At 37.7% G+C, this 25322-nt stretch overlaps 1 protein-coding gene across 1 annotated transcript; it reads left to right on the forward strand.

Annotated features, from left to right (window-relative positions):
* The first annotated feature begins 19631 nt into the window (after positions 1–19631).
* Positions 19632–23246, forward strand: LOC149153735 (uncharacterized). The gene is made up of 2 exons (XM_089443907.1): positions 19632–20602; positions 20771–23246. The coding sequence occupies exons 1-2, from the start codon at positions 19632–19634 to the stop codon at positions 23244–23246; spliced, it is 3447 nt and encodes a 1148-aa protein (XP_089300033.1).
* Positions 23247–25322: the final 2076 nt, after the last annotated feature.

The following is a 25322-nucleotide window of genomic DNA, read 5'->3' on the forward strand; positions in this document are numbered from 1 at the left end:
AAGAAAAACACACATGCAAATAGATACCTGCAAAGAATCCTGTTGTAGCTGCTTGATCCTGCTCTTCCTCACTTTCTCCTCCCTTCCTCTTGCCTTCTTTGCCTTTCTTGATCTAATGTCAAAGTGCTCCAAGAAAACTCTAAGTGTCCAAGAGTGAGAGAGAGAGAAAATAATGAGAGAGCTCCAAAATTGAACTGAAAAAAGGTTACAAACTAATCCTCAAAAGCCTTTTTATCAATTAGGCCTCTATTTTCTTCATTTTCCTCCTCAAATGAAACCTGTGACCTCTCGCCTTCTTTTTCTCCTAATTTCCATTATTTTCATAAATAAATGTGTCAAAAATGCCATTTTTGTTGGAAATAATACTGAGAGGGGCAGGGGGGTGAATCAGTATTATCTAATCAATATAACTTTTTCATTTCCATATTCAGATTCATATATGCTACTTCAGTTAAGGAAAACCGCGTGTATACGCAACTGTGTATAATGCAACCAACGTATATTCAGTAAACTTATAAATCAGTTAGTTGCTTCTTAATGAGTGCATCAAAACATTATTAACCATATGATCAGTAAACAGGAGCAGTAAAGCAGAGAAAATCATCACACATAATCAACACACATGAACACCAAGATGTAAGGTGGAAACCCAATGTGGGTGAAAACCACCTACTGCAATTTGTCTCTATCTTCTTTTAAATTAGAAACTTCTTTTTACAATGATTCTGTACTGGTGCAGTCTTATACTAGTACGCAGGCTACTACTTGCAGAAGGCTACAACCTTCTCTCGTTCTCCAACTTCTCCTGGAAGGGAGCTACAACCCCCTTAGCTCTTGTACTAGCTGAGATACTAGTACGTAGGTGCTGACCTACAGAAGGCTACAACCTTCTCTTTTCTTCCAGGGACCATGTTTCATAAATTTTCAGACTGGATCCATGAATATCAATCAAACATCAAGTATATCTGCATCAACCAATCTCCTTTGTACAAACAAATACTGAATCAACCAATAACTTCTCAGAATGTTGTAACCAAAAAACAGTACCAGTAACGAGACACCAATTTTGAACCCAGAACACTGCAGCAATAAACAGAAGCAGCTAAAACATATTTCATGAGATGTACGCTACTTCAATCTGTGGAACCTGCGTGCATACGCTTCTGTATCAAGGCCAACAGGCGTATACGCTGTTTTAAGTTAGTGAACCAACGTGTATACGCGCCTCTGCTGCGCTAAACCTGCGTACAGATCTATAAAAGATAATTTATCCTTTTCATTTATTCAGACATCAATTATACCCAGATTATCATATTTATAGATCAAGTCATGCGCCAAATATAACAGATCAAAATTACACAAAGATACTTTTCTTCAAGCCGCCTTAAGATCTTGACCCATCAATAGAACTTATCCTTCTCCTTGCACTCAGGTTCCTCCTTGATTCAGATCTAGTAATGCACCATAACCCAATGACCAATATTCTAGATCTTGCTCTTCATAAGATATTCAATGCTTAAGTCAATACCTTTGCCAAATGATCTCCTTCCCTTTTTATAGTCTTAAGCCTTACTCAAACCATGGTCCAAAAGCATTGAGAACCAATACTAGGGACCCAATACCTGGGTTCAGCACTTCGGATGCAATACCAAGGACCAAAACCATAGGTTCAAATATGTCGGACTAAATACCATGGACCAAACATAAGATTTCCCACATGTATGCGCTTTTCTTTGCATGAAAGTGCGTGCATACGTATACGCTCCTTTTGGTCGGTAATCCAGCATGTATACGCGATTTTGTTAAGAGGAACCTACATATACCTCATTTTCTTTCATTCTGAGAGCCTGAACTATGATCTACCCTTTGAGTGAGTTTTCATCAAGGACAACACCTGTGCCATAGTGCCAAACCTGTGTCATAATGCCAACAATTTTTGCCTTTCCAAAGCCTTAGCCATTGCCTTTGCCAATTTCTTTAGCCATAATAAACCAAATGAACACCCACACTAGGATGTCTTTCCCAAAATTCAACTTGGAATAAGTGTCCCATCAACCATGGTTATTATTTTGCCTTTATTAACTTTTATTACATGAAATTTTCACTAGCGCTGTTATAGTGGGGTGGCACAAATATTCATAAAGGAGATTGTGATACTGCATGGAGTTCCCAAGAAGATTATTTTAGATAGAGATGCCAAGTTCACTTCCAAGTTTTGGAAGGAACTATTTGCAGGATTAGGGACTAATTAGCATTTAGTACATCATATCATCCACAAACAAATGGACAAACATAGAGAATAAATTGAATCCTTGAGGACATGTTGAGGATGTATGTAATGCACCAACAAAAGAAGTGGGAAGAGTATCTTCCACTTGTAGAGTTTTCATATAATAATGAGTACCAAGAGTCTTTAAAGATGAGCCCATTTGAGGCATTGTATGGAAGGAGTTGTAATACTCCTATTAGCTAGAGTGATCCAATAAGCAAGGTCCTTATCATACCTGATATGTTAAAAGAGATGGAGTAGTAGATGTAAGTTATTAGGCATAATTTAAAGGTATCATAGAACAGGAAAAAGAGCTCTGTAGATCAACATAGGATGCATAAATAATTCCAGGTTGGGGAACAAGTTAACTTGAGCGTTAGACCTAAGAAAAACTCCTTGAAGATTGGGTCATGTGCCAAGCTAGCACCATGATTTTGTGGGCCTTTTGAGATCCTTGAGAGGATTGGACCAATGGCCTATAGGTTAGCCTTATCTCCTTTAGTTAAAATCTATGATGTTTTCCATGTTTCTTTGCTTAAAATATATGTACATGATTCTAATCATGTTATTGATTGGTCTATGCTACAGGTGGAACTAGAGGGAGAGTTCCAGCCATAGCCATTTTTCATTCTAGACCAAAGGAATCTTATGCTCCGGAATCGAGCCATAAAGCAAGTCAAAGTGCAGTGGAAGCACTTTGGGCCCGACGAAGCCACTTGGGAAATGGTTGATGCCATTAAGACAAGTTATCCAATTTTTTTGTTGGTTGAGGCAAATGTGTATATGTATATGTAAATACTATAAAGAACTGTAAATATAAAGCTCCTAGGACAATATGTTGTTGCTTTCTTTATTAACATGTTTTGTTTGTGTATATGGACATAGAACACTAAGGATGGTGTTCCCCTAAGGGGGATGGGTTTGAAAGGTTCCAACTTGTAATTGGCTTGATATTGCCATGTAATTATCTCATGTCTTTTAAATTTTGAAAATTAAAATGGGTTGAGTAAGGGACACAGATTCCAAGGGATTGAGGGAGGTCAATTTCTTGGGATATTCAATTTAATTGTTGAAGGAAGAAACTGGACAATGTAGAAAACCATTGATGGCTAGTTATTGAGCTTTAAATAGAATGGAATGGTGTTTTAAATGAGTCTGGTGTTGTAAATTTATGGGCTGCAAGCAAGGGACACAACCCATGCTAGCTTTGGAATTGCACAAGACATCAAAATGACAAAAGAAATTAATGCAGGATAGTTACGTGGGCAATGCAGAAACACCCAAGCAGTCAACTTGGAAAAGATCATATAGAGTGGATGGCCATAGAGAGGGTGAGAATAGTGTGGGAGAGCACACACACACAAAGGAAAAGAAGATTTTTGTAAGTAATTCTGGAGCAACGCATAGAGGCAAGCACACCAACGGTTGAGGAGTTTAGAGAAAGGATTCTCTGCACTATGTGCAAATAAGGAGAACATGTAGGATTTGTTGGGAATAACTATGAAGAACTTCCCATGTGTGTTGGGGAAGGCCTTAAGTACTCATCGTGGATAGTAAAGGCATGGATAATGCCTGATTAGCAATAATTAGTGACACCTATAACAAAGTTGAAGATATTGGCTTCTTTTGCCACTCCCAGAAGCTATCATATCTTCGGTCAAGCAACAGGAGCACGAGAGGAATTCTCCTTCGAGTGAAGGTAAATCTCAGGATACCACGTGGCCTGTCCATAGTGGTGATGTCTCCCAATCACCCACCATGTGAGCCACTAGGTGGTTGCCACATGGAGGGTAAGGTGAAGTGGAAAGGTAAGTAAGGCCTATCTTTAAGAAGGCATAACTCTCAATCAGTAAGTTAGATTGAGGAAAAGTTTATATCGTTCAAATCATCTCGATGAAACAAACATAACGATGGTGTTTATTGGAAGTTCTAAGGAAGATGGAAAAAGTAAAAAAAAATTAGGTCCTATTCCCATAACTGTACTTTGGGATTTGGATCAACATACTAATTACCTCCTTATAACTTTGGTTGGGGTTCTGGGGTTAGGAAGGGGCATTACAAGGATTTAGACATCTTGTTGGTTACCTGTCATAGCTTTGACCATCAAGTTTACAATTACAATGTAAGGAGAGATCATGTTTTGGCTGCATTGGAATACAAACTATCAAATGACCCCTACTATAAAGATGTTCGCATTGACCACAACACATTTGCATCCTTAGCAACTTTCCCCATTGATGTCTCGTCTTCCCTTTTCCATCCTTACACCACTGATCCAATCGCCCAACAGTCATCTCCATCTCCCTTTACATCCCATCTAGATTCCACAAACAAAAATTTGTAACAAACATGATCATTTATACCCACTATTCCTAGCAATGATTGAAGGGTAGAAAAGATAATAAAAATTATCCATCTATACTTTTGTTATTGTAGCTTTCACTTGAAATGGTGCGAATTTCTTAGAGATGCGATGTTGGAAAGCCTAAAAAGTGTTATTTTCTTAAGTACTTGGGCAAAAGAAGGTGCATATCATGTAGTCAAGGATGGAGAAGTTGTAGCTAAGCCTTCCTTTTCAAACCATGCGTTTAGAGTGTGGGCCTCTTTGATATCCAGGTTGACAAGAACAATGGATTTTGATGTAGTTCGAACATTTTTTCCATTGAATTCACTGACACAAGTAGACTTAATTGCAAGGATATGATTACTTCCTATGGTGTGTAAAAGGGAGATGTCATTTGATTCTACATCAAATTTCCCACCCATAAGGTGGCATCCATACTACATCCATATCTGTCTTGAAGGTGGATCTGTCATATGATTCTCACCGAAAAATAAACAAATGGAAATGTAGACCTGAGCAATACCATCCACATATGCACCCTTTTATGATGACTTACGTAGAGTTGAATTTATGTTGTACAAACCATTTCGTAGTATTTCTTTGGATATAGAAAATCCAGCTGAAGATTTCAAGGCACACTGGCAACGCTTTCGCCCTTCTTACATACCTTGACATCTTCACCACACACATTCTGAGCTTGCACTTCCAATTTCCTATCATTAAAAAATATAAATTTTTAAATTCTCTGTATGAATTTTCAGGTGATAAAGGAAAGAGAGAGGTCCCAATTATAAAAGGTTGCCCAATAGCAACAACATTAACATTTCTCTTTCACTCAAACTAGGCCACATTTAGATCACATAACATATCACATCTGTCTTCATCTATGCTCTTCTTCCATATGCTACCCATTTACGACATTTCCTTTGCAACATCTGATGCAATTGCTATTTAATAATAAGGATATTAATTGTTAATTGTTATTTATGAATGTCAGTTGATTTATCACTATTTTTTAAAGAAAATCATTCCATTTGAAATTACTTGTTAATAGTTGTGTCGAGGGGCACTTTACAACCCAATATGGTGGTAGATGTGTAGGTGTAATGTAAGATTGTATGTCAACATTTTTTAAATGTAGGCTTTACTATAATAAAGTTGTTTAGTTTTTTAATTTTATCTTTCAATTTTATTTTATTTTATTTCTCTATTAATATAATTGATTTTTTAATAATTAAAAAAAATGATTTCCTAATAAAATAATTTTATAAGTGTTGATAATTTCTTCTTCTTTTAATTAAAATTATTCTTTATGTTTTATCTTAAAAAAATTATTATAACATTTTAAATAAAAATATTAATAAATAATTATGCTATATTTTTTAAGTTATTTATCACTATATTTAATAACCCAATCTCTCTTTATCTTCCTTTTAAATAATAGTATTTAATAACTCAAGACTTCCCTCTAATTAATAATATTATTAAATAATATAGATTAATTAATTTTATTATTAAATAATGTAGATTTAATGATTTAGTCTCCACTTCAATAATAATATTATTAACTATTTACCATGTAATTAAATTAATCTTAATTTTAAAGTTTTTTTTAATATTTAATATTTTGAGTATTTCAAGTATTTAATTCTTGACCTGAGGTTGGGTTGGCCTTTAGGGTTTAGGGTTTCCTTTTGAGGGTTTCCTTTAGGGTTGATGGTTATTGGTATTTTTTTTTTTATGAAAAAACGTATACAATGGGTAAAAATGATTTATTTTTTTTTTTTTTTTTTTTTTACTGGAAGTATTCACTTTTTTGCCTTCTGAAATAATATTTTTATTCCCTAACATCTCACTTTTTTTTTGAGTAAAGGTGATAGATGGTTTGAAATTTACCTTACCTTAAATGGTCTAATTTTCTATATTATTGGGTCTCCTGGTACCACCCTAATATGACTTTCTACTCTTCTATTCAAGTGCCAAAAATATTATAAAATAATGACTCTTCTACTTAAGTGCCAAAAATGTTATAAAATAATGAATAATTATATATATATATATGGGCTTTTATAAAAAGTTTCACAATCACTAAAACTTAATAAAACATGGAAAAGTTTCTTTTTCGATAATAATATTATTAATTTAATTTTTTTTGTTATCTATATATATATATATTTTAGAATTAATGATAATTTTTTTTAATAATAAATACAATTTCCATTTTAAAATTGTGAAAATCCAAATACACTTTAAATTTAAGAAATTTATTTATAATAATTATATATTAAAATTTAAAAAAATTAATTATAATAATTATATATTAATTTTCGTTTTCTTTATAGAATATAATTAATAAATAATAGTTATTATTTTTTTTTTAAGCTTGGCAAGTCTATTCCATTTTCTATTATATGATAAGTAAGTTTACATCACACAGATTAACCAGGTGGCCTCAACTTGCCCCGAGGGGAAACCAAGTCTGTTGGTCACTGGTCAGCGTTATAAGCCATCCAAAAAAAATATTGTCTTAATCTTTCCAACCAAGCTAGATACGTTCTATCTCATATCCATACACTACATAACTGTAAAAAATGACATTTGCAACATGAAAATTAAAAGCTAACCGCATAAAACAAAATTATGCATGGGGATGAGTCTAGTCCTTCTGATCCTCTGAGGCAGATGCAACGGGAGCTGGATCATTGGCTGATGCCCCTGGCATACCATACAACTCCAGAATGCAAGGGATGTGGCGGTTGCTTTTGTCCATCCTAATGTCCTGTTTATGCAGCTGGAAGAGAATTTTCTCCATGTCCTTCTTATAGTTCGGCATTCCCTGTACTGTCATCGCCATACCCACAAATATCTGCTCCATCGCCTTGCCTAGTAAACTCTTCATTAACCAGTACAAATACAATGTTTGCTTGAACTTTGTGATTCTCCCACAGGTGTTACCCGGATCCAGAACTAGAGTCCTCTAATTATCCATCTCTTCCTCCGACTCACTTCCTTGTTTTATCTCCTCTTCCCATTCTTCCCGCAATTTTCGAATGCCAGCGTTCGTCCCCTCACGGTAAGCCTCTGTTGCTTCGGTGATGAGGTTTTCTATTGATTTCCGGCCCTTGCATGTTTTTGACGTGCTCGGCCCCCTATCTTTCCAGGGAGCCAGGCCTCTCCTACCACGTTCACGACCTCTTGTAGCACGAGCCATGACCTGTTTGCCAGAACCTTGATAAAACCCAGAATAAGTTAGAATAAAACTCAGAATTTTCGAAATACACCGCCTTGCTTGTTCATGCTTCTTCTCTCCACCATTTCTCACCGCATACGTTCAGGGGTAGGCCGAAGCCTGCATTGCCCAGAGGGGAGGTCCTTGTCCCTTACCCCTTGGCCTGACTTTGTTCCCTTCCCCCTTGCTATTGATGGTGTGCAGGTCATCCCACCCCATCTCAAGTCGAGCCAGCAAACCCTCCTTGATTCTAGTAGCACGCCTACAATGGTTCCAGTTCCTTGCTCCCTTGGCCCAAACATAAGTGTCTTTGCCTCTCAGGTCCCCCTGGCTGGGTTTCCACTCAGGATTTCTGGCCTTGCCATCAATCCCATAAGGTTTCCATCTACCCCAACTGTTTCTATGCAAGCCATAGGCGTGGCTGCATTCCCAACCCCCTGCCATTTGCTTCCCCCTTCCTCTCTCTACAAACCTCTTCCCCTCATGTTGCGGTTCCACTATCAAGCTTTCTCCCGTCCTTAATTACAAAACGTAGAGCTTCCCAACCCTGCATCAAGCATTTTCCCCCATCAGTCATGGGTTTTACCCATTTGACAGAAGGTATAGACGCAAAACCAGGCCATGGCAAGTAGTTGCTTCCCCCATTGCCACCAACAACATTATATTCCCCAAATTTTCGGATGCTTTCCCGTCCTTTCCCCCTAGCAAAACCCCAACCAGAACATAGATTCAATGCTGAAGTAAAGCCAAATTACATACCCGGATTCTGCAGGCGTCTGTCTACTGCCTAGGTTCCTCTCATTCCAGCATCCTTCCAATGCACTCTATCGCCACCCTTCTCCACAATCTTCCGTTCTAGTGTTACATGTCGAATAACCTTGCCTGCCACTATACCCAACCTTATCTCCTATCCCGCCACCTTGCCCACTTCCCCAACATGCATTCATGCCAAGGGTCACCACATCCCCTGCCTTGAGCATGTGGGGGACGACGGTATTAAGTGCCCAAGTATTAAGCATGACTGCACCCATGGTGTCCCAATTGGCGGCCCGCATCCCGATCGATTTTTTTAAAATTTAATTATTATTATTAATTTTAATTTTAATTTATAAAATTTTGGTATAATATTAACCACCATCATCAACATATTTAATTTATAAAATTATTTTTTATTAAAAGAAAAAACATAAATTTTATTGTGGACGTTGTTTTGTCATGTCTTATTACATTATGTTAGCATTTTGACTTGATCAAATTACACAAAAATAAAAATTCAATTAATTTTTAAATAATAATAATAACAACAATAATAATAAATTAATCAAAACATAGGTGCAAACCTCTTTTAGAGCGAAATAGATTTGATTCCTCTCCATGCAAGTAGATCCAAAGTTAAAATAATGTAAAATCAAAGTACATACGCTGTTAACAAAAACCTGACTTAATGTTCATGTATTAATATATTCATGAACATGTTAAGTTCAAACTATGTTTATTAGTTCACGCCTCTTATGCAAAAAGTAATTGATATGTTGGACACATACATGGCAAAAATAGATGAATGATAAACATGAGTGTGTATCTATTATTAACAAATGATATACATTTATAATACATTCATATGACCTTTGGTTTCGTATTCCAATGTCTCTTGGACTTCCTTAGACTATTCAAATCTCCACACCAACCCTTAGAGGATTAGGTGTCGTGTAGGTTTTAACCTTGTACAGAAATTACCTGCATACGAATTCTTAAACAAAGAAAATAAACAATGCGAGAGCATAACCCATAAAACACATATGCACAGAGATTTTTCCCTGGATCCCAAAACCGGGACTACCAGCTTGATTTTTCATTATGTTCCTTTCAATGTTACAATACATATTTATACATGCCGAAGCATCCAATACCATGGACCGAAAACCATCGCGTCCAAAAAACATGTGCGAAAATCATGCATAAAACCATAGGTGGGTCCGCCTAACCTAACATATGGTCCAAAACCAAAATTTTTCGGGGCGCTGCGCCGGACCCCATAAAGTGGGGTTACGGGTGCCTTTCAAACCCCCTATTAACTACGTGGAAAGAATATAACACAACCCAACATGTCCAACATTCCCCCCTTAATCCGAAGGGTTATGTATGAGTCCAAGAAGAGAGTTGTAATACAAAATGTGCAAAAATGCATGGTGGAACTAGGCTGAATGTGTTCTCTGAAATGTTGGTATAAGGGAGGTGGTTTAAGGATGACCACCAACACTTCAATGCTTAGTGCAGTTCACAGAACTCTTCCAAGTCTGGCATGAAGCTCAGGTATTCTGCTAGAGGAAGTTGTCCTGATGTTTTGAAGAGGGAAACCTTCAACCATGAAAGGGAGGTCTCACCTCACATAAAAGGGAGAACCTTAACCTAAAAAGGGAGGTCTCAACCTATGATGGTTTAAGGATGAACAACAACTCTGGAATGCTTAATGCAATTCTTGAAACTCTTCCAAAACTCGCAAGAAGCTGAAGTCTTCTGCTAGAGGAAGTGTCCCTAATTCTTTGAAGAGGCATCACCGACTGAAGGCATGTTCAAGAGAATCTTTGTCTCTGGCTACAACTTTGAATCTGGTATGGCAGGTTGTGGCTTAGAGTCGCTTCATGTGGCTTTGAAGCTTGTAGATGACCACCATTTCCCCACCTGTCAAATACAAGGTGAGATGATGGAGAAAAGTCAATTGCAAGACTATTCAACACTTTGGAACAAGTTCTGACATATGACTGAAATATCTTCTTGGCTATTGATGCCCATTGCCAAGAAGCAATCCATCCAAGATGAATCTTTTTTCTTGCAGGAGGTTTGTTTCTGAAGCATCTGTTTGAAGAAACACTGGTTTTATGACAATGCTTACATGGATGAAGATCAAAACAGTGATCTTTCATATGGCCAACTCGGTCATAGTGCTGGCATTTCACAATCTGTTGTTGTTGCTGTGGAAGAGGAGCAGCATCTAGAACAACTGAAGGTGAACTGTCATGAAGGAATCCAACACTCTGAAACTGGATGGGCATTGAGTAATCTGGAATATGAAAGGACACGTCCTTGTCATATCCAAGATCAATTTTGTGCTTGTTGTGGACAAGCTCTTCCCAAGGTCTGATGATGGGCTTGGGAAGTGCAGACAAAATTTCTGCATCTGCATGTACAACTGCTGCTTCATTGGGTACTAAATCTGAATGAACTTCAACAATATTGACTTGCTACTGATGGGTGGTTGTCTCAATGTTCTTGAACAAAAATAGGTTTAGAATGATGTCTATTTTGATGTAGCTCTTCTTGCTGTAGCTGTGATTCAAGCTGCAAAAAATCAATTTTGTCTTGTACATTTTGCAAGCAAGTTTGAATGTTAAAAAGGGTTTCTTACTGACTTTTACCATCCCATCAAGAGTGGAATAGATTAGACTATTCAATAACTGTAATGCATCGTCAATTTGCTCCATTTCATGACAATGTTGCACATATATCTCACACAATGCCAAATAGTCGCAACTTTAAAGAATATAAACAGCCCCCAATGCTTATGAACATTGAACTCTGTCGTTCCCAAAAATCCTCCAGCATATTCACTTTCAAAGCAGAAATGATGGCTATCAAAACTTCAACAACTATCGCACCATGTCATGGATAGGACTTGAATGCTCATATATATAAATGCTTTGACTAGGGTAGGAACCAATATTCTCTAAACTTGCCACTTTCTTCAAAGAAAACAATCTGCTCTCAATACTCATATAAATGGGACAATCATTGGAGATCTAGGCCTTCATGAAACTTCTGACTACTTTTGGAATAGTAGCTTTGAGATGGCATATAATGCAGCATGTGCTCTTATTGAGAAAAGCAACTTTGCAGAAGCTCAAGAGCTCTTACTTCTTGCACGCACTCAAGTCTCTGAGGGGCGTAATCGCATTGGGCTTATTGTTCATTAGGTGGTCTGCAAATTGAACCTTCCTCTCAGTTGAGGGGCGACATAAGTCTGTTGGTTTTAAGGTGTCTTAGGAAATAACAAAGATAATATGGGGGAAGGTATCCACACTAATGGGATTGCAAACAGAAAAATTTTAATAACCACCCTAAATTTATATGTATAATAAATGGACTAATCCCCATGATACATAGGAAAAATGGGAGGCGATTTTATCAATAATATAATATGTATATATAATTTTTTTGGCGAATCTCTCACCAGATTATATTATCTTGTACAATGATGGAGAATCTTTCACTGAATTATAAAATCTTGTAAGATCTTGGCAAATCTTTTACTGAATAATAAACCATTGTGAAGTCTTGGTGAATGTTTTGTTAAAGTATGAAACCATATATGATAATAAGAAAACATATTCATTAAACTGTAATATACTAACATACATGTTTGGAAAAAAGAAACATAATTTTCTCTTCCTACAAACAATGTTCCAAGTTTCAGTGGCTGTGTTTGTCAAGGTTCTTACAATACACTCTTTCATATCCTTCTATTAGTTTTGATAATATTCCACAACAAAGTTCTTGTAGGTGTTGATATTGATCACGAGTTCTGTCAACGTAGGAGAGATTAATCTTTTCTCTACAACTTTTTCAAGCTACCACTTTTTTCAAGTTATCAAATTTCTTTCTTATTCCATAGACTCCAACTGCGAGATAGAAAAAAACACATCAAGTTTGTTTACCTCAACACGCCAACAAGTATCAAGTCCCAACTATATTATATAAGAAAGTATTAGGTATCCCAAAGGCTTGAAGGGGATCTAATTGAAAGAAGTGACCATTGTGAGAAGCCTTCCAATCAATATATGAATATATAAATGTAGATTTATTATTATTTTAATTGGAAATCTTCAATTAAATAATAAAACTTAATTACGTCTCTCCCAATCTAAAATTCTTATTAGCATAATTCACTACTTTCATACGTCTCGTATTTTTTAACAGTGTTGTAACATGTAGATTAAATTTCTTTTTCATTAACAATCTCCACCTTTTAGGAAAATATGGTGCAGTGGCTCCAACCCCTACAGATCATTAGGACAAACTAAGAATAGCATAGAAGATGAAAGGTTGTACAAACCAGCTTATTTTTCAAACAACTAATCCAATATCAGTACCTAAACTTTTTCATGAAGATATCATATTGAGAATGTTTGAAAAATGGTGGGAAATCTTTTGCGAGGGTGATGTAGAAAGAGTGATAAGGTTTCACTGTTTTGAATTTTTTTTGTTAAATAAGAAAAACCAATATAAATGGAGATATTGGTATTTTTTACTAAATTTTGTGAAGTGACTAAATGTAGCTTTAACCATTCACCTTAAGATGTTTTTATAATATAATTTCCTAAGTCTATTTTATATCTTCATTATCATAAAAACCAACCTATATCCATCTTAACTCCACATCTACCACTCTTAGAGGGATGAAATCTATTTATCCCTCTGAGCACTTGGTAGACCCAGAATTAAGATGGTTCTAAAATGATAGAATTTCCCCTTTAAATAGTCTATGCTCACATGAATACCATGGTATTACCATGGGTTATCATAAACCTGGAGCTTAAAAATTACTATTAGTAATTTATAAAAATTAATAAAATTAATAATTGATTTTATTTTATTATTATTATTATTATTTTTTTTAACCAAGTTAAAATGTTTAACATACATTAAATTAAAACATCCATTTTTACTCTTGATCCACCAAGCCCCGAGAGGGATCAAATATTTTTTCACTCTATGTTAGTTTGCATATCACGATATTTGATCCCTCTTGGAGCTTAGTAGATCTAGAGTAAAGATGGATCTATGCTGGTTTAATTGCCCCCTTTAAATAAGCTACATTCCACGTGAATACCATGGGTCAATACCATGTGCCATTTTTATTTTTATTAATACTAATATTAGGGTTAATAATGTTTTTTACATGGTATTAATAATAATCTAGCCCATTGTTATGCTCTTAACCTGCAAAATGATACCCAAATACAGAATATGCGAAGAAAAGATACCCAGAACACAGAATAGCAATGATTTTATTATTCAGAGAGTAATGTTCACTTGCCTCTTCGAGGCGGCGACCTCCAATAGAGCTGAGCTCGATTACAAAATAAGAATACAGAATATGCGAAGAAAAGATACCCAGAACACAGAATAGCAATGATTTTATTATTCAGAGAGTAATGTTCACTTGCCTCTTCGAGGGGGCAACCTCCAATAGAGCTGAGCTGGATTACAAAATAAGAAACGATGCTCCTCGCAGGGAGTCTCTATCCTTTATATATGACTCATACATGCAATACCAGAGGCCAATACCATGGGTTTTATTAATACCATCTATCTAATACTACGGCCCATTTGCAACTAACTGTGGTTCCGTCATTAATTGCGGATTAACCACTTACAATTATTAATATGGGCTTTATTGACTCTTGACTATGACGTGATCCCATTACATAAATAAGGGGGTTAGGGTGGGACCGTAACACCCATGGTATTTGGCCCATAGTATTTTGCCCATAAGTTTCACCTAAATATAAGGCATTTTTTGAGTGTTTGTAAATATAAGGTAACTTATGGAGTAAATATTAAAAAGTGTTTTATTTATTTACCATACCTCTCGTTTATTTATATTTTTATTAATTTACCATACCTCTTTTACAAATATGGTATTTGGCCCATATGATTCACTTAAATAAAACCTCTTTTTTGAGCCTTCATAAATAGAAAAAGGGTTATGAACTAAATATAAAAAGAGGTTTTATTTATTTACCATATCTCTAGTTTATTTATATTTTTATTTATTTATCATACCTTTTGAGTAAGTATAAAAAAATGTTTTATTTATTTACCATACCTCCACTTTATTTATATTTTTATTTGTTTACACGCTTGCATGTATATAAGACGACTTATGGAGTAAATATAAATTTTTATTTATTTATTTACCATACCTCTTATTTATTTATATTTTTATTAATTTACCATACCTCTTTTATAAATATGATATTTGGCCCATAGGATTCACTTAAAAAAACCTGTTTTTGAAAATTAGGGGGAATGGAAGGTTGTAACTCCTAATTTCAAGGGCTAAATTTATCTTTTTTACTCTCTCCCTTAAAATAAGGTGGGCTAACCTCCATACCTATTTTTTTAATAAAATAAATTTGAGGCGATTTGTAAAAATGTACTATAATACAAAATATTCGTCCACTAAAAATTTAAAACCCCTTAATTTCGCCTAAGGGCGAAAATTCGCCCCTAAAATTTTCCATGATTGCAAATGGGAAGGTTGTAGTGAGGACTTCAACAGTTTTATCTCAAATTGAAGAGTTCTGATATGCACTCGACAAAAACAAACCATCAGCGGAAAAAAACCAATCCAGAGTATTTTAATTTCCAACAATGGCATGGCAACAGTCAAATTTATGTGGAGTGTGAGAGCATGGGCTTATGAAACATTTGGGACTGAAAAGGCTATTTTACTGGTGGCTATGGCCACACCTGAAGATATGAGGATCAATGCTGAGCACATACGAATTGCTGATTAGTTTGTAGAAGTGCCAGGAGGTACCAATAATAACAACTATGCAAATGTTCAGCTCATTACAGAGATAGCAGAAGAATTTTTAGGAAAAATTACTGAAAAGTATCCAATGAAATCAACATTGGCTCTTCTTTTATGTGCCCAAGTTGTCATAGCTGCGAGTCATTATCAGGTTGCTATCGAATCTTTGGAGTGCATAACTGAAATAAAACACTGACCTGGAACTATTGCTACATTAGTATCTTTAAAAGAGAAGGCACGTGATATTGACAAGGCAGAGACTGCCTTTGATGCTGCTATAGAGTGGTGGAGCAAAACGGCTAGAGCTCTTCTCTATTCTTGTGCAACAGCTTCAGTGAGCTGATATCCTTACCACACACAGGATGTACATGGTTCTCCATTGAACATTGAAAGAGTTATCAATCAAATGTCTTATTGCAGATTAACGTAACTTCATGGTCTTCAACGCAACGCTCTGACGCCAAAACCCATAACACTCAATTCTTTCAACGCATATCGGATAGAAGGAATCTTCAAATGCATACACCGACCAGTAATGACCTTCGATGGAGTTTAACTCACGGTTCGTAATGCCTCAAATCAGTAATCTTTCAGAAAAATTCCAACGATACGCCATTGAATTAATTGTTCTCGCGCTTACTCCTCTCGTACCATGAATTGTGTTTTTCAAACTCAAGTGATTGTCTAGAAACACCTTCAATTATGACCAAAAATTATCCCTACAACACGTTTCAAGTCAGTATTATCAATGGGGTGGGAGCGTATTATGATACCACGAGTGGTATTGCAATGAAACTGGAGTGGCGTACACTGGGTAGGTGGACAACGATATGTAATATATGGGCAGGAAGTGGAGAGGTGTATGATGGTCTGGAGCCAAACTGGGCAGAGGGCGGTATTGAATTGGGAATCGGTATTAATTATATGTGAGGAACTGGTGCCACTGTGTGTAGAAGTCGAAAGTGTACGAGTTTTATTGTATGATATTGCAACCGCAACACGTGGAGAGATGTCGATTGTGAGGGTGCCGAGGGTGCTGTGGGAGCATAGTCAAGGGACTAGAGTGACCAGGAGTTGAGGGAATGTGAGGAGGTGTGCAAGAGGAGTTTACGAACGCAGACATAATCAATTTACCAACGCACTAGCTTGCAAAGCAATGTCTCAACGCAACAATACGGCTCCTTCAAGATTATTGTTGAATACAACATGCAATAATGCACTCAAGGCAGAGAGAGGCTTTAGTCTGCAAAAGATGTAGAACAGAGGGAGAGAATACAGGAGAGAAATCTGACAGGAGTTACACTACAGAAAACTAGAAAACTAATTTGAGACCTGCGCACTTGGGTATGAGGGAAAGATGTCAATTTTTTCTATATCAGGAAAATGGGCAGAGTTGCAGGACAAGCATGCACAGAAGGGCCACAAAAACAAGTGGCTCACACTTGAGAAGGGCAGGAGATCGCCCGCTCTGATACCATGTCGGACACATACATGGCAGCAATAGATGAATAATAAACATGAGTGTGTATCTATTATTAACAAATGATATACATTTATAATACATTCATATGACCTTTGGTTTCGTATTCCAAGGTCTCTTGGACTTCCTTAGACTATTCAACTTCCACACCAATCCTTAGAGGATTAGGTGTCCAACATGATAGCAATTATTGAATGCTTGAACAAATTCATAAATTTTCTAATAATGAAACACATTTGAATATGACTAAGGGAAGTAACAAAAGTAATTAATGGACTAGATAACATTGGAGCAAATTACAAAAGTTAAGAGTTTATGAAATTTACTTGTGCACATTTTATTCCATCTTGAGCTTATGGGGCCAAATAGGGAACATTGGAGCAAATTACAAAAGTTAAGAGTTTATGAAATTTACTTGTGCACATTTTATTCCATCTTGAGCTTATGGGGCCAAATAGGGAGGATAAATTACTAGTATATTTATATTAAATAATGTATATATACCATATAAAAAACTGTAACAACTATTTATTTAACTTTAAATTTATACTCATCCTAATTCGGGGAAAATAATTATATATAGTATAATTTCTATGTCGAAAAAATCAAATTAATATAAAATATCACTTGTCGTCTTATATGACAAAGAATTCATATACAATAATATATCTAAACGGTGACCTAGCGCGCGTTCTGCTCTGCTCTGCGGAGTTGAAACAGATTTGCAGCCGCCATCGATAACCGACGCTGCCATGAGCGGTCCTGGGGGCGGGGAGGCCGCTCCCACCCCTCCAATATCATCTGAAGAAGCATTTCGCAGCCTTTTAAAACAGCAAGGGAAGAAACGCCAGTTCTCAGAGGTGCCGAAGTTCATTAAAAAACTTGAAGAGATTCCTGAGATTGCTCTCCCAGAGGAACAATCGATCAAAATCGCTCTAGCTCTCCCAGAGGAACAATCGATCAAAATCGCTCTAGCTCTGGCTGACAGAGGCCTCGTAGGGCAGTTTATGGGCCGTTGGCCATCCACAAAAATCACGGACGAATGGATTCAGCGAAACTGGAGACCTCAGCTAAAAAACAACGTGATCTGTTATGCTGTGGGACGAGGCTACTTCATTTTTGAATTTACATCCAAAGAAGATCGTGATTTGGTGTTCAGAAACGGGCCGTATTTTATGGGAAATCAAGGCCTGTACCTAAACAAATGGAGCCCCGACTTCGATCCCTCCGTAGATGTCCCTAAGGAGGCGCCGGTCTGGGTTCGCCTTCCTAATCTCCCGATACACTGCTGGAGCTATCAATCCCTGCAGAAGATCGGAAATGGGCTGGGTCGTTTCATTGACAAAGCTGATCACAAGGGCCAATATACCTGCGCCAGAATCTGCGTGGAAGTCGATCTGGAAGCCGGTCTGCCAGAAGCGGTCAAGCTCACAGTTGGAGAATGGCAGCATTATCAGAAGCTGGATTACGAGCAGTTGCCTTTCAAATGCCGAACCTGTCATGAGCATGGACACTTCCAGCGAAACTGCCCAAAAGCTCCAGCAGGGATCACGGTTGAAGAGGAAGGATGGAAAGAAATTAAAAAGGGAAAGGTTGTTCCAAAGCCCCCGGGGCAGAATACCTCCGCATCGCTGGGGAAGCCACAATCTAACCCAAAGCTCACTGCTGATTTCAAAGATGGCTCCTCCTCAGGAGAAAAGGTGGAGGCCATGGAGACACAAGAGGAAACTGGAAATAAGTCGAAGCAAGTGAAAGAAACTGAAGACGAATCATCGGCTCCTCCAGTTGATGATGGTCAGAGGGGTAAAGAAGGCAATGAAGAGCACATCAGTCTCGCCTCCGAATCTGAGGAAGATTCAGAAGAGAGAGACTCTGAAACTGATAACTCGCAAGTCACTCCTATTAAAACGACAAGGGGCCGGAAATCCAAGAAGAAACAGCGTGAGGAAAAAACTTATCTAGATGTCCTCCAAGGTTCCCAAAAAACCCTCAAAGGAATGATGAATACGAGATCTGGGCGCAAGAGTAACAGGGCTCCAAAAGGAGCCTCAATCCCTCAAGTCAGTAAATAATGAAATACGTCTCCTGGAACTGTAGAGGATTAGGCAGCAGGTTGAAAGAGGAAGCCGTCAAAGACATAGTGAGAATATATTCGCCTGAAATCCTCCTCATCCAGGAGACTAAGCTGGAGGAACTCCTTCTCCTCCAATCCAGTAAAGTATTTTGGCAAAAAGGTCAAGGAAGAGCGGTTAGTGCAAGAGGCGCTTCTGGTGGAATAGCCACCTTCTGGAACAACGCCATTTATGATCTTATTCAAGAAAAAAGCAGTCCCCACTGGCTTTTCACTCAGCTCCTTCACAAAGATTCTGGTCAACAGGTAAGTATGTTTAATCTATATGCTCCTGTTTTGCCAGGGAAAAAAAAATTTGTTGGAACTCGCTTCAATCTTTTCTTTCAGAGCAAAATCCAGGAAATATTATCATTGCAGGGGATCTGAATGTCACCCTTGCTCTTGATGAGAAAAAGGGAGGCTCCATTGTCAGGGACCCTGCCAGAGAATGGGTTGAAGATATTATGCTGGGCTGGGACCTGGAGGATATTAAACCTACTTCAGGCAAATTCACCTGGTCCAACAAAAGATTAGCCCCCAATCACATAGCTGCCCGTTTGGACAGATTCCTTGTCCATTCTTCCTTCCTGACATGCGGTCTTATGGCCACTTCTAAAATTCTTCCAAATCTCATTTCTGATCACAAGCCCATCCTCCTCGAGCTTTCCCTGGATGGTAATTTAGGCCCCATCCCATTCCGGTTCAGCCCTCTGTGGATTCAGCAAGAAGGATTCCAAGATGTAGTTTCGGATGCCTGGAATAGGCCTGTCCATGGTTCCCCATTCTTTGTGTGGGAAGAGAAAATTAGGGGACTAAAAAGAAGTCTTAAGGAGTGGGCAAAAAGATTGGAAACACCTACTGCCAAAAGAAAAGAATCTCTCAACAGTCTTGCTGCTCATCAAATAGCAATGGAGCATAGTCCTGTAACACAAAATCTCCTTCAAAAAGAAGTCGAGTTGCAAAAAAAGGTTCACAGATCTAGCAGGGAGGAGGAAGAATTCTGGAGACAGAAGTCTAGGAATCTATGGTTAAAGTCCGGAGATAGGAACACCAGCTTCTTTCACAAACAAGCCGAAGCCAGAAAGCACTTCAAAACAGTTTCTGAGATACAATACCAAAACACAGTGATTAAGGATTTTGATGGCATTAAGAGAGCTGCTTATTCATTCTTCAAAGATCTTTATTCGGCTCCTGAAGAAAACCCTATTGATCCCCAGGCCTATCCGATGGACTTAATTCCCAAGAGCGTTAAGGAATCGGACAACGCCATGTTGACTGCTCCGATCAGCTTGGACGAAATTAAGCAAGTTCTGGATTCCATGGAGCCTGATAAAGCCCCAGGCCCTGATGGGTTCACTGTCAGGTTTTTCTTGGCCTGCTGGTCGACAATTAAAAAAGATTTATTGAGAATGGTCAGAAAGTCCCAGAATTGTGCAAAGCTGGGCGGTGGCATCAATTCGGCATTTCTAGCCTTGATCCCAAAGGAGAAAGGCGCTTCCGACTTCAGCAGATTTAGGCCCATATCCTTGTGCAATTCTAGTTACAAGCTGGTCTCCAAAATAATTGCCAACAGGTTAAAGAATATTTTGCCAGCCATCATCCCTGAAAATCAAGGCGGATTCATAAAAGGAAGAAAGATATTGGACAACATTGTGCTGGTGCAAGAAGCTGTCCATTCAAGTTGCCAAAGAAAAGAGAAAGGTATGGTTATTAAGCTCGATCTGGCTAACGCTTTCGACAGGGTGAGACATGATTTTTTGTTCAATGTGATGAAGAAACTAGGTTTTTCATCCGCCTTCATAAACTGGGTGAATGCCTGTATTGCCTCGCCATGGATCGCGCCACTGGTCAATGGCCGCTCAACTGACTTCTTCCAAGCCTCTAGGGGCCTTAGACAAGGATGTCCCTTGTCTCCACTCCTTTATGCTATTCAGGCCTCGGTCCTCAGTTTCCAGCTTGATCACAATCAGAAGATTCAAATTCTGCCTGGCCTCAGAACGACTCAGAGGGTGAAGGATATCAATCATGCACAGTTCGCAGATGACACATTGCTGCTTGGAGGAGCCAGCCTAATCTCTGCCAGATCCTTCAAGAAGGAGCTGGACATTTACAGGTCGTTCTCAGGCAGCAAAATTAACTATCGAAAATGCTCAATCTATGGCTGGAACTGCTCGATCAAGGAGCTGTCTGATATTGCAAGGCTTTTAGAAATGGATGGAATTCGTAATTGGGAGTCATTTAAATATCTCGGGATCCCAATCTTCAAATCCAAACCCAAATTTGCCCACTGGATGCCGCTGCTCGATAAGTTAAAGAACAGAATCCAAGCTTGGGGTGCCTCATGGCTGAATAATGCAGGGAAAGTCATCCTGATGAAGTCGGTCCTTATAAGTATGCCTCTTTACCAAAACTCTGTTCTCCTTGCCCCCAAATCCTTTCTCAGCAAAATGGACAGTTTGTTGAGAAGATTTCTATGGGAAGGTGGGAACAACAATGACAGAAGGATCCATTTAGTGAACTGGGAGACTATCAAGAAACCTCTTCTGGAAGGCGGCCTCCATCTGCGTAACTTGGCTGCTCAAAACCTTGCTTTGGGATCCAAGATCTTGTGGAATTTAGTTTCCGGTAAATCTAGCTGGAGCAAAAGAGTCATTTGGAAGAAATACTACCAAGGGCAACGCTTGAGATGCCTGGATAAGCCTCCAAGAACTTTAAAAGGATCTCCGATCTTCAATCTCTGCAGTTCTGCTATGGAGCAATTCAGCCAGCAACTTTATTGGATCCCTGGTAATGGGAGAAAAATTAAAATCTGGGAAGACTCAATTCTGGGTGACCAACCTTTGATTCATGTGGAGGGGCTTGCAAATATCAAAGCTTGGCTTCAGTCCTCCAACTTGCACACCCTGTGGGACATTTCCACCTGGAAGAATGATCCAGATAGGCTCTGGGACTGTTGGAATCTGGGGGAGGTTCCTCTTATGTTGCAGGGGGAAGCTTCACTTCTGCTAGATCTGCTTCAAGGCAAATCTCCTTCAAAGGCCACCTCTAAAGACAAAAGAGGCTGGGGCTCCCTCTCAGGCTCTTACACAGCTGCCGAAGGTTACAAAAGTATAATGGCTGTCCCTTATGCTCCTCCTGACCCAGCTAAATGGAAATTTATATGGGATTTCCCCTCTCTCCCCAAAATTGACTTTTTCTGTTGGACTGTTGCGCACAATAGCATTCTCACCAGAGATAATTTGAGAAGAAGAGGGATGGAAGGGCCTTCCAGATGCCCCCTTTGTTTGGCTGATGAAGAAAATGTCAATCATCTGCTGTTGCTTTGCCCCTTTGCTCAGGTAGTCTGGAGGGGAGTTCTGAGGTTAGGCCCAGCAAATTTTGTTCTTCCAGAAAGCATCTCTACTCTGCTCCGAACTTGGGCCAGCCTATCTCCCTTTTGCCTTAAAAAAAAAAGTCTCCTCAAAATAAGCTGGATGTGGATCCCTAAGTTTATCTGCTGGAAGCTGTGGTTGGAGAGGAATAATAGGATTTTCAGAGGAGAAAGCTGCAATTCTACTCGGGTTATTTCTAAAATCAAAGCTCTGCTAGGCGAGGCTTTGGAAGTCAATTCTACTTCAAGGAATGAAATGAATTTGGTCAAAGAAGAGGAGCATTGGCTCCAAGAACTGGTTCCGAATCTGAATGAAAGACCCACTCCTACTGTTCCTATCCAAGCCAACTGGGAGATCAGGCTGGAGGAACTGGAGTTCATCAAGTGGAGATCAACCTTAGATGAACATTGTTTGTTCTTCGATGGGGCTTCTAAAGGAAACCCTGGGGTTGCTGGCAGTGGTGGGGTTCTTTTGAAACCTGGAGGATCAACAGAATTGCGATTCCATTGGGGTCTGGGCATCGAAACCAACAATAGAGCGGAGGCTCTAGCATTGTGGCAGGGGTTGAATCTGGCGATTAATCGAAACATCCTCTCTCTCTGTGTATTTGGAGACTCTAGACTCATCATCCAGGCGATGTCCTCTCATAAGACTCCTCATCAGGTTCATTTAGCCACTGTTATCAAAAAAATTCAGCTCTTACTGCCCAAGTTCAGAAAAATCTCCTTCTACCACATATTAAGGGAACTCAACTCTCAAGCTGATATGGAGGCCAATCTTGGCTCCCTCTGCAACCGAAGAGCACTGGTGGTCAATTCGAGGGAATCCTCCTGTCCCATTCCATAATGTTTCTGCTGTTCGGACCGCTGCTCCTATCTGCTCCAATGGTTATTACTCTGCTCCTCTTTCCCCTGCTACTCGGGACCTCTCCTCAGGGTATTTTCAAACTATTTAAAGCCTTGATCTCAGGCCTGCTCTCAGACAATCTTCCTATCAATGTCTCTATCTCCTGTCAGAGCTCTATTTGCAAAGAGTCCAAAACAGTCCCTCAAATGTCAACTCAGATCCAGATCAGAACCTACCCTGTTCTCACATCTGAACACTGGTTACCCCAGCTTTTCAATCCCTACAGGCGGCAATCGTTCTGTAGTTCTGAGGAATGCAATTTTGGGCGTTGAAGTTCTTCATGTCAGCTGTATTCCCTCCAAAGTAACCGCGGATTCACTTATTTCCATCAATCAATAGCCCGATCCACCATTGTTTGCTCGTTCAGGGAATGATCAAGGAAGTCCTTCGGCCTCGGACGTTGCAGTGACCATTGCCAGGCAGCTTCTTCATCTATGCGGATCCTTCACTTCTGCGGGACACCCATCTTGGCGAAGCAATCAACCCTATTATCTGTGATGAATCGCTTGGTGCTCTGTCTCCTGATCTCGGTGACAGATTGTCAAAACAGCTATCCATGACATCTCTCCTTCTGTCAAAGCTGAATTGTAAGAGCTAGCGGCAGGCAGTTTGCCGCCATAAATAAAAATTATAACCGTTATTGTCAAAAAAAAAAAAATATATATCTAATATAAAAAATTCCAATGTCTAGTATATTAAAATAAAAATTTAGTTACACACACTTAAGTGTGAGTGCAAAATTCCTAAAAACAATTATTTCTTTATATTAAAATATTATTTATTTAGTTAAATCTAAGCTTTTTTTTATATGAAAAGAGTATTTATTAATAATATTATTTATTTAGCCAAATCTAACTGTTATATATAAAGACTAGATTTTTTTCTCTTTATCTATTTAACTTAACTTGAAGCCAAGATTTGTTCTTCATCTTGTCCCAACACACTGGAATAGTGTGGAATAGTTCGATACGAGTCCACAAAACTTTTCATAATATGGATCACAAAAGCCTAAATTCAATTTTTTATTTTTATTTTTTATTTTGTATTTTAAAGGTATGATTAAAATTGTGAAGACAAAAGAAAAAATCTTATTTATTGTAGTGTTGAGTTAAATTTTATTTTTTATATGACATCATATTTAAAATTGAATTGTGAAAATATATAATATAAGTAAGGTTTATTGAGGAAAACGATTAAACAAATTCATTCAATAATAAAAATCAGGGAAAGAAAAATATGAAGCAAGGGAAAATTCATGTAATATGGGTCACTGTTTTTGTTTTTTAAATCAACAGTTTCCATGATTAGTAAAAACCCCAAATGTAATGGAAACTATTTTTTGGAAAAGAAAATATTAATTATGGAAAAATCTATAAATTTGAGAAAAACCATAATTTATGGAGATTTTTTTTTAAATTTTTATTTTTTTAAACAATTTTTAATTCTGAAAATTTTATTTTAAACCACATAAAACTAGTCACCCACCAATAAAAAATTCAAATTTTAAAAATTCAGAAATTAATTTTCAATTTCAAAAATAAATTTAATATTATTTTACCGAAACTTTAATAAATTTTAGAAATAATTTCTAAAAATTTACAAATTAATTAAAAATAATTTTTTTTTAACCCACTAAATATAATATATTCTACCTAATCAAAAATCAATTTTTTTACCCATACGAATTGCAATATATTTGACCTCACGCGAATATAAAAAACATATTCCATATTCGACATTACCAACGCTATAACAACCGCTAAATATTATTCACAAACTCAATATTCCAGGTTACCAAGGTTGTTATAACAACCGCTAAATATTATTCACAAACTCAATATTCCACATTACCAAGGTTGTTATAACAACCGCTAAATATTATTCACAATTTGTTTTTTAATTTTATATATATAATAAATTAATATTATTCACAAACTCAATATTCCACATTTCCAAGGTTATAACAACCGTTAAATATTATTCGCAATTTGTTAAATATTACAAAAATATTTGCCA

The sequence above is a fragment of the Pinus tabuliformis genome, chromosome 9, assembly GCF_031772625.1.
Source record: "Pinus tabuliformis cultivar Carrire ecotype Pingquan chromosome 9, CPIR1, whole genome shotgun sequence".
In the NCBI taxonomy this organism is placed as follows: Eukaryota; Viridiplantae; Streptophyta; class Pinopsida; order Pinales; family Pinaceae; genus Pinus; species Pinus tabuliformis.

Bases quoted from the DNA above. Each gene is read 5' to 3' on its own strand.
- LOC149153735 (XM_089443907.1), top strand. From the start codon at position 19,632: ATGGCCACTTCTAAAATTCTTCCAAATCTCATTTCTGATCACAAGCCC. The intron at 20,603-20,770 runs GTTAAAGAATAT...CGCTTTCGACAG, and splicing joins TCCAAAATAATTGCCAACAG to GGTGAGACATGATTTTTTGT.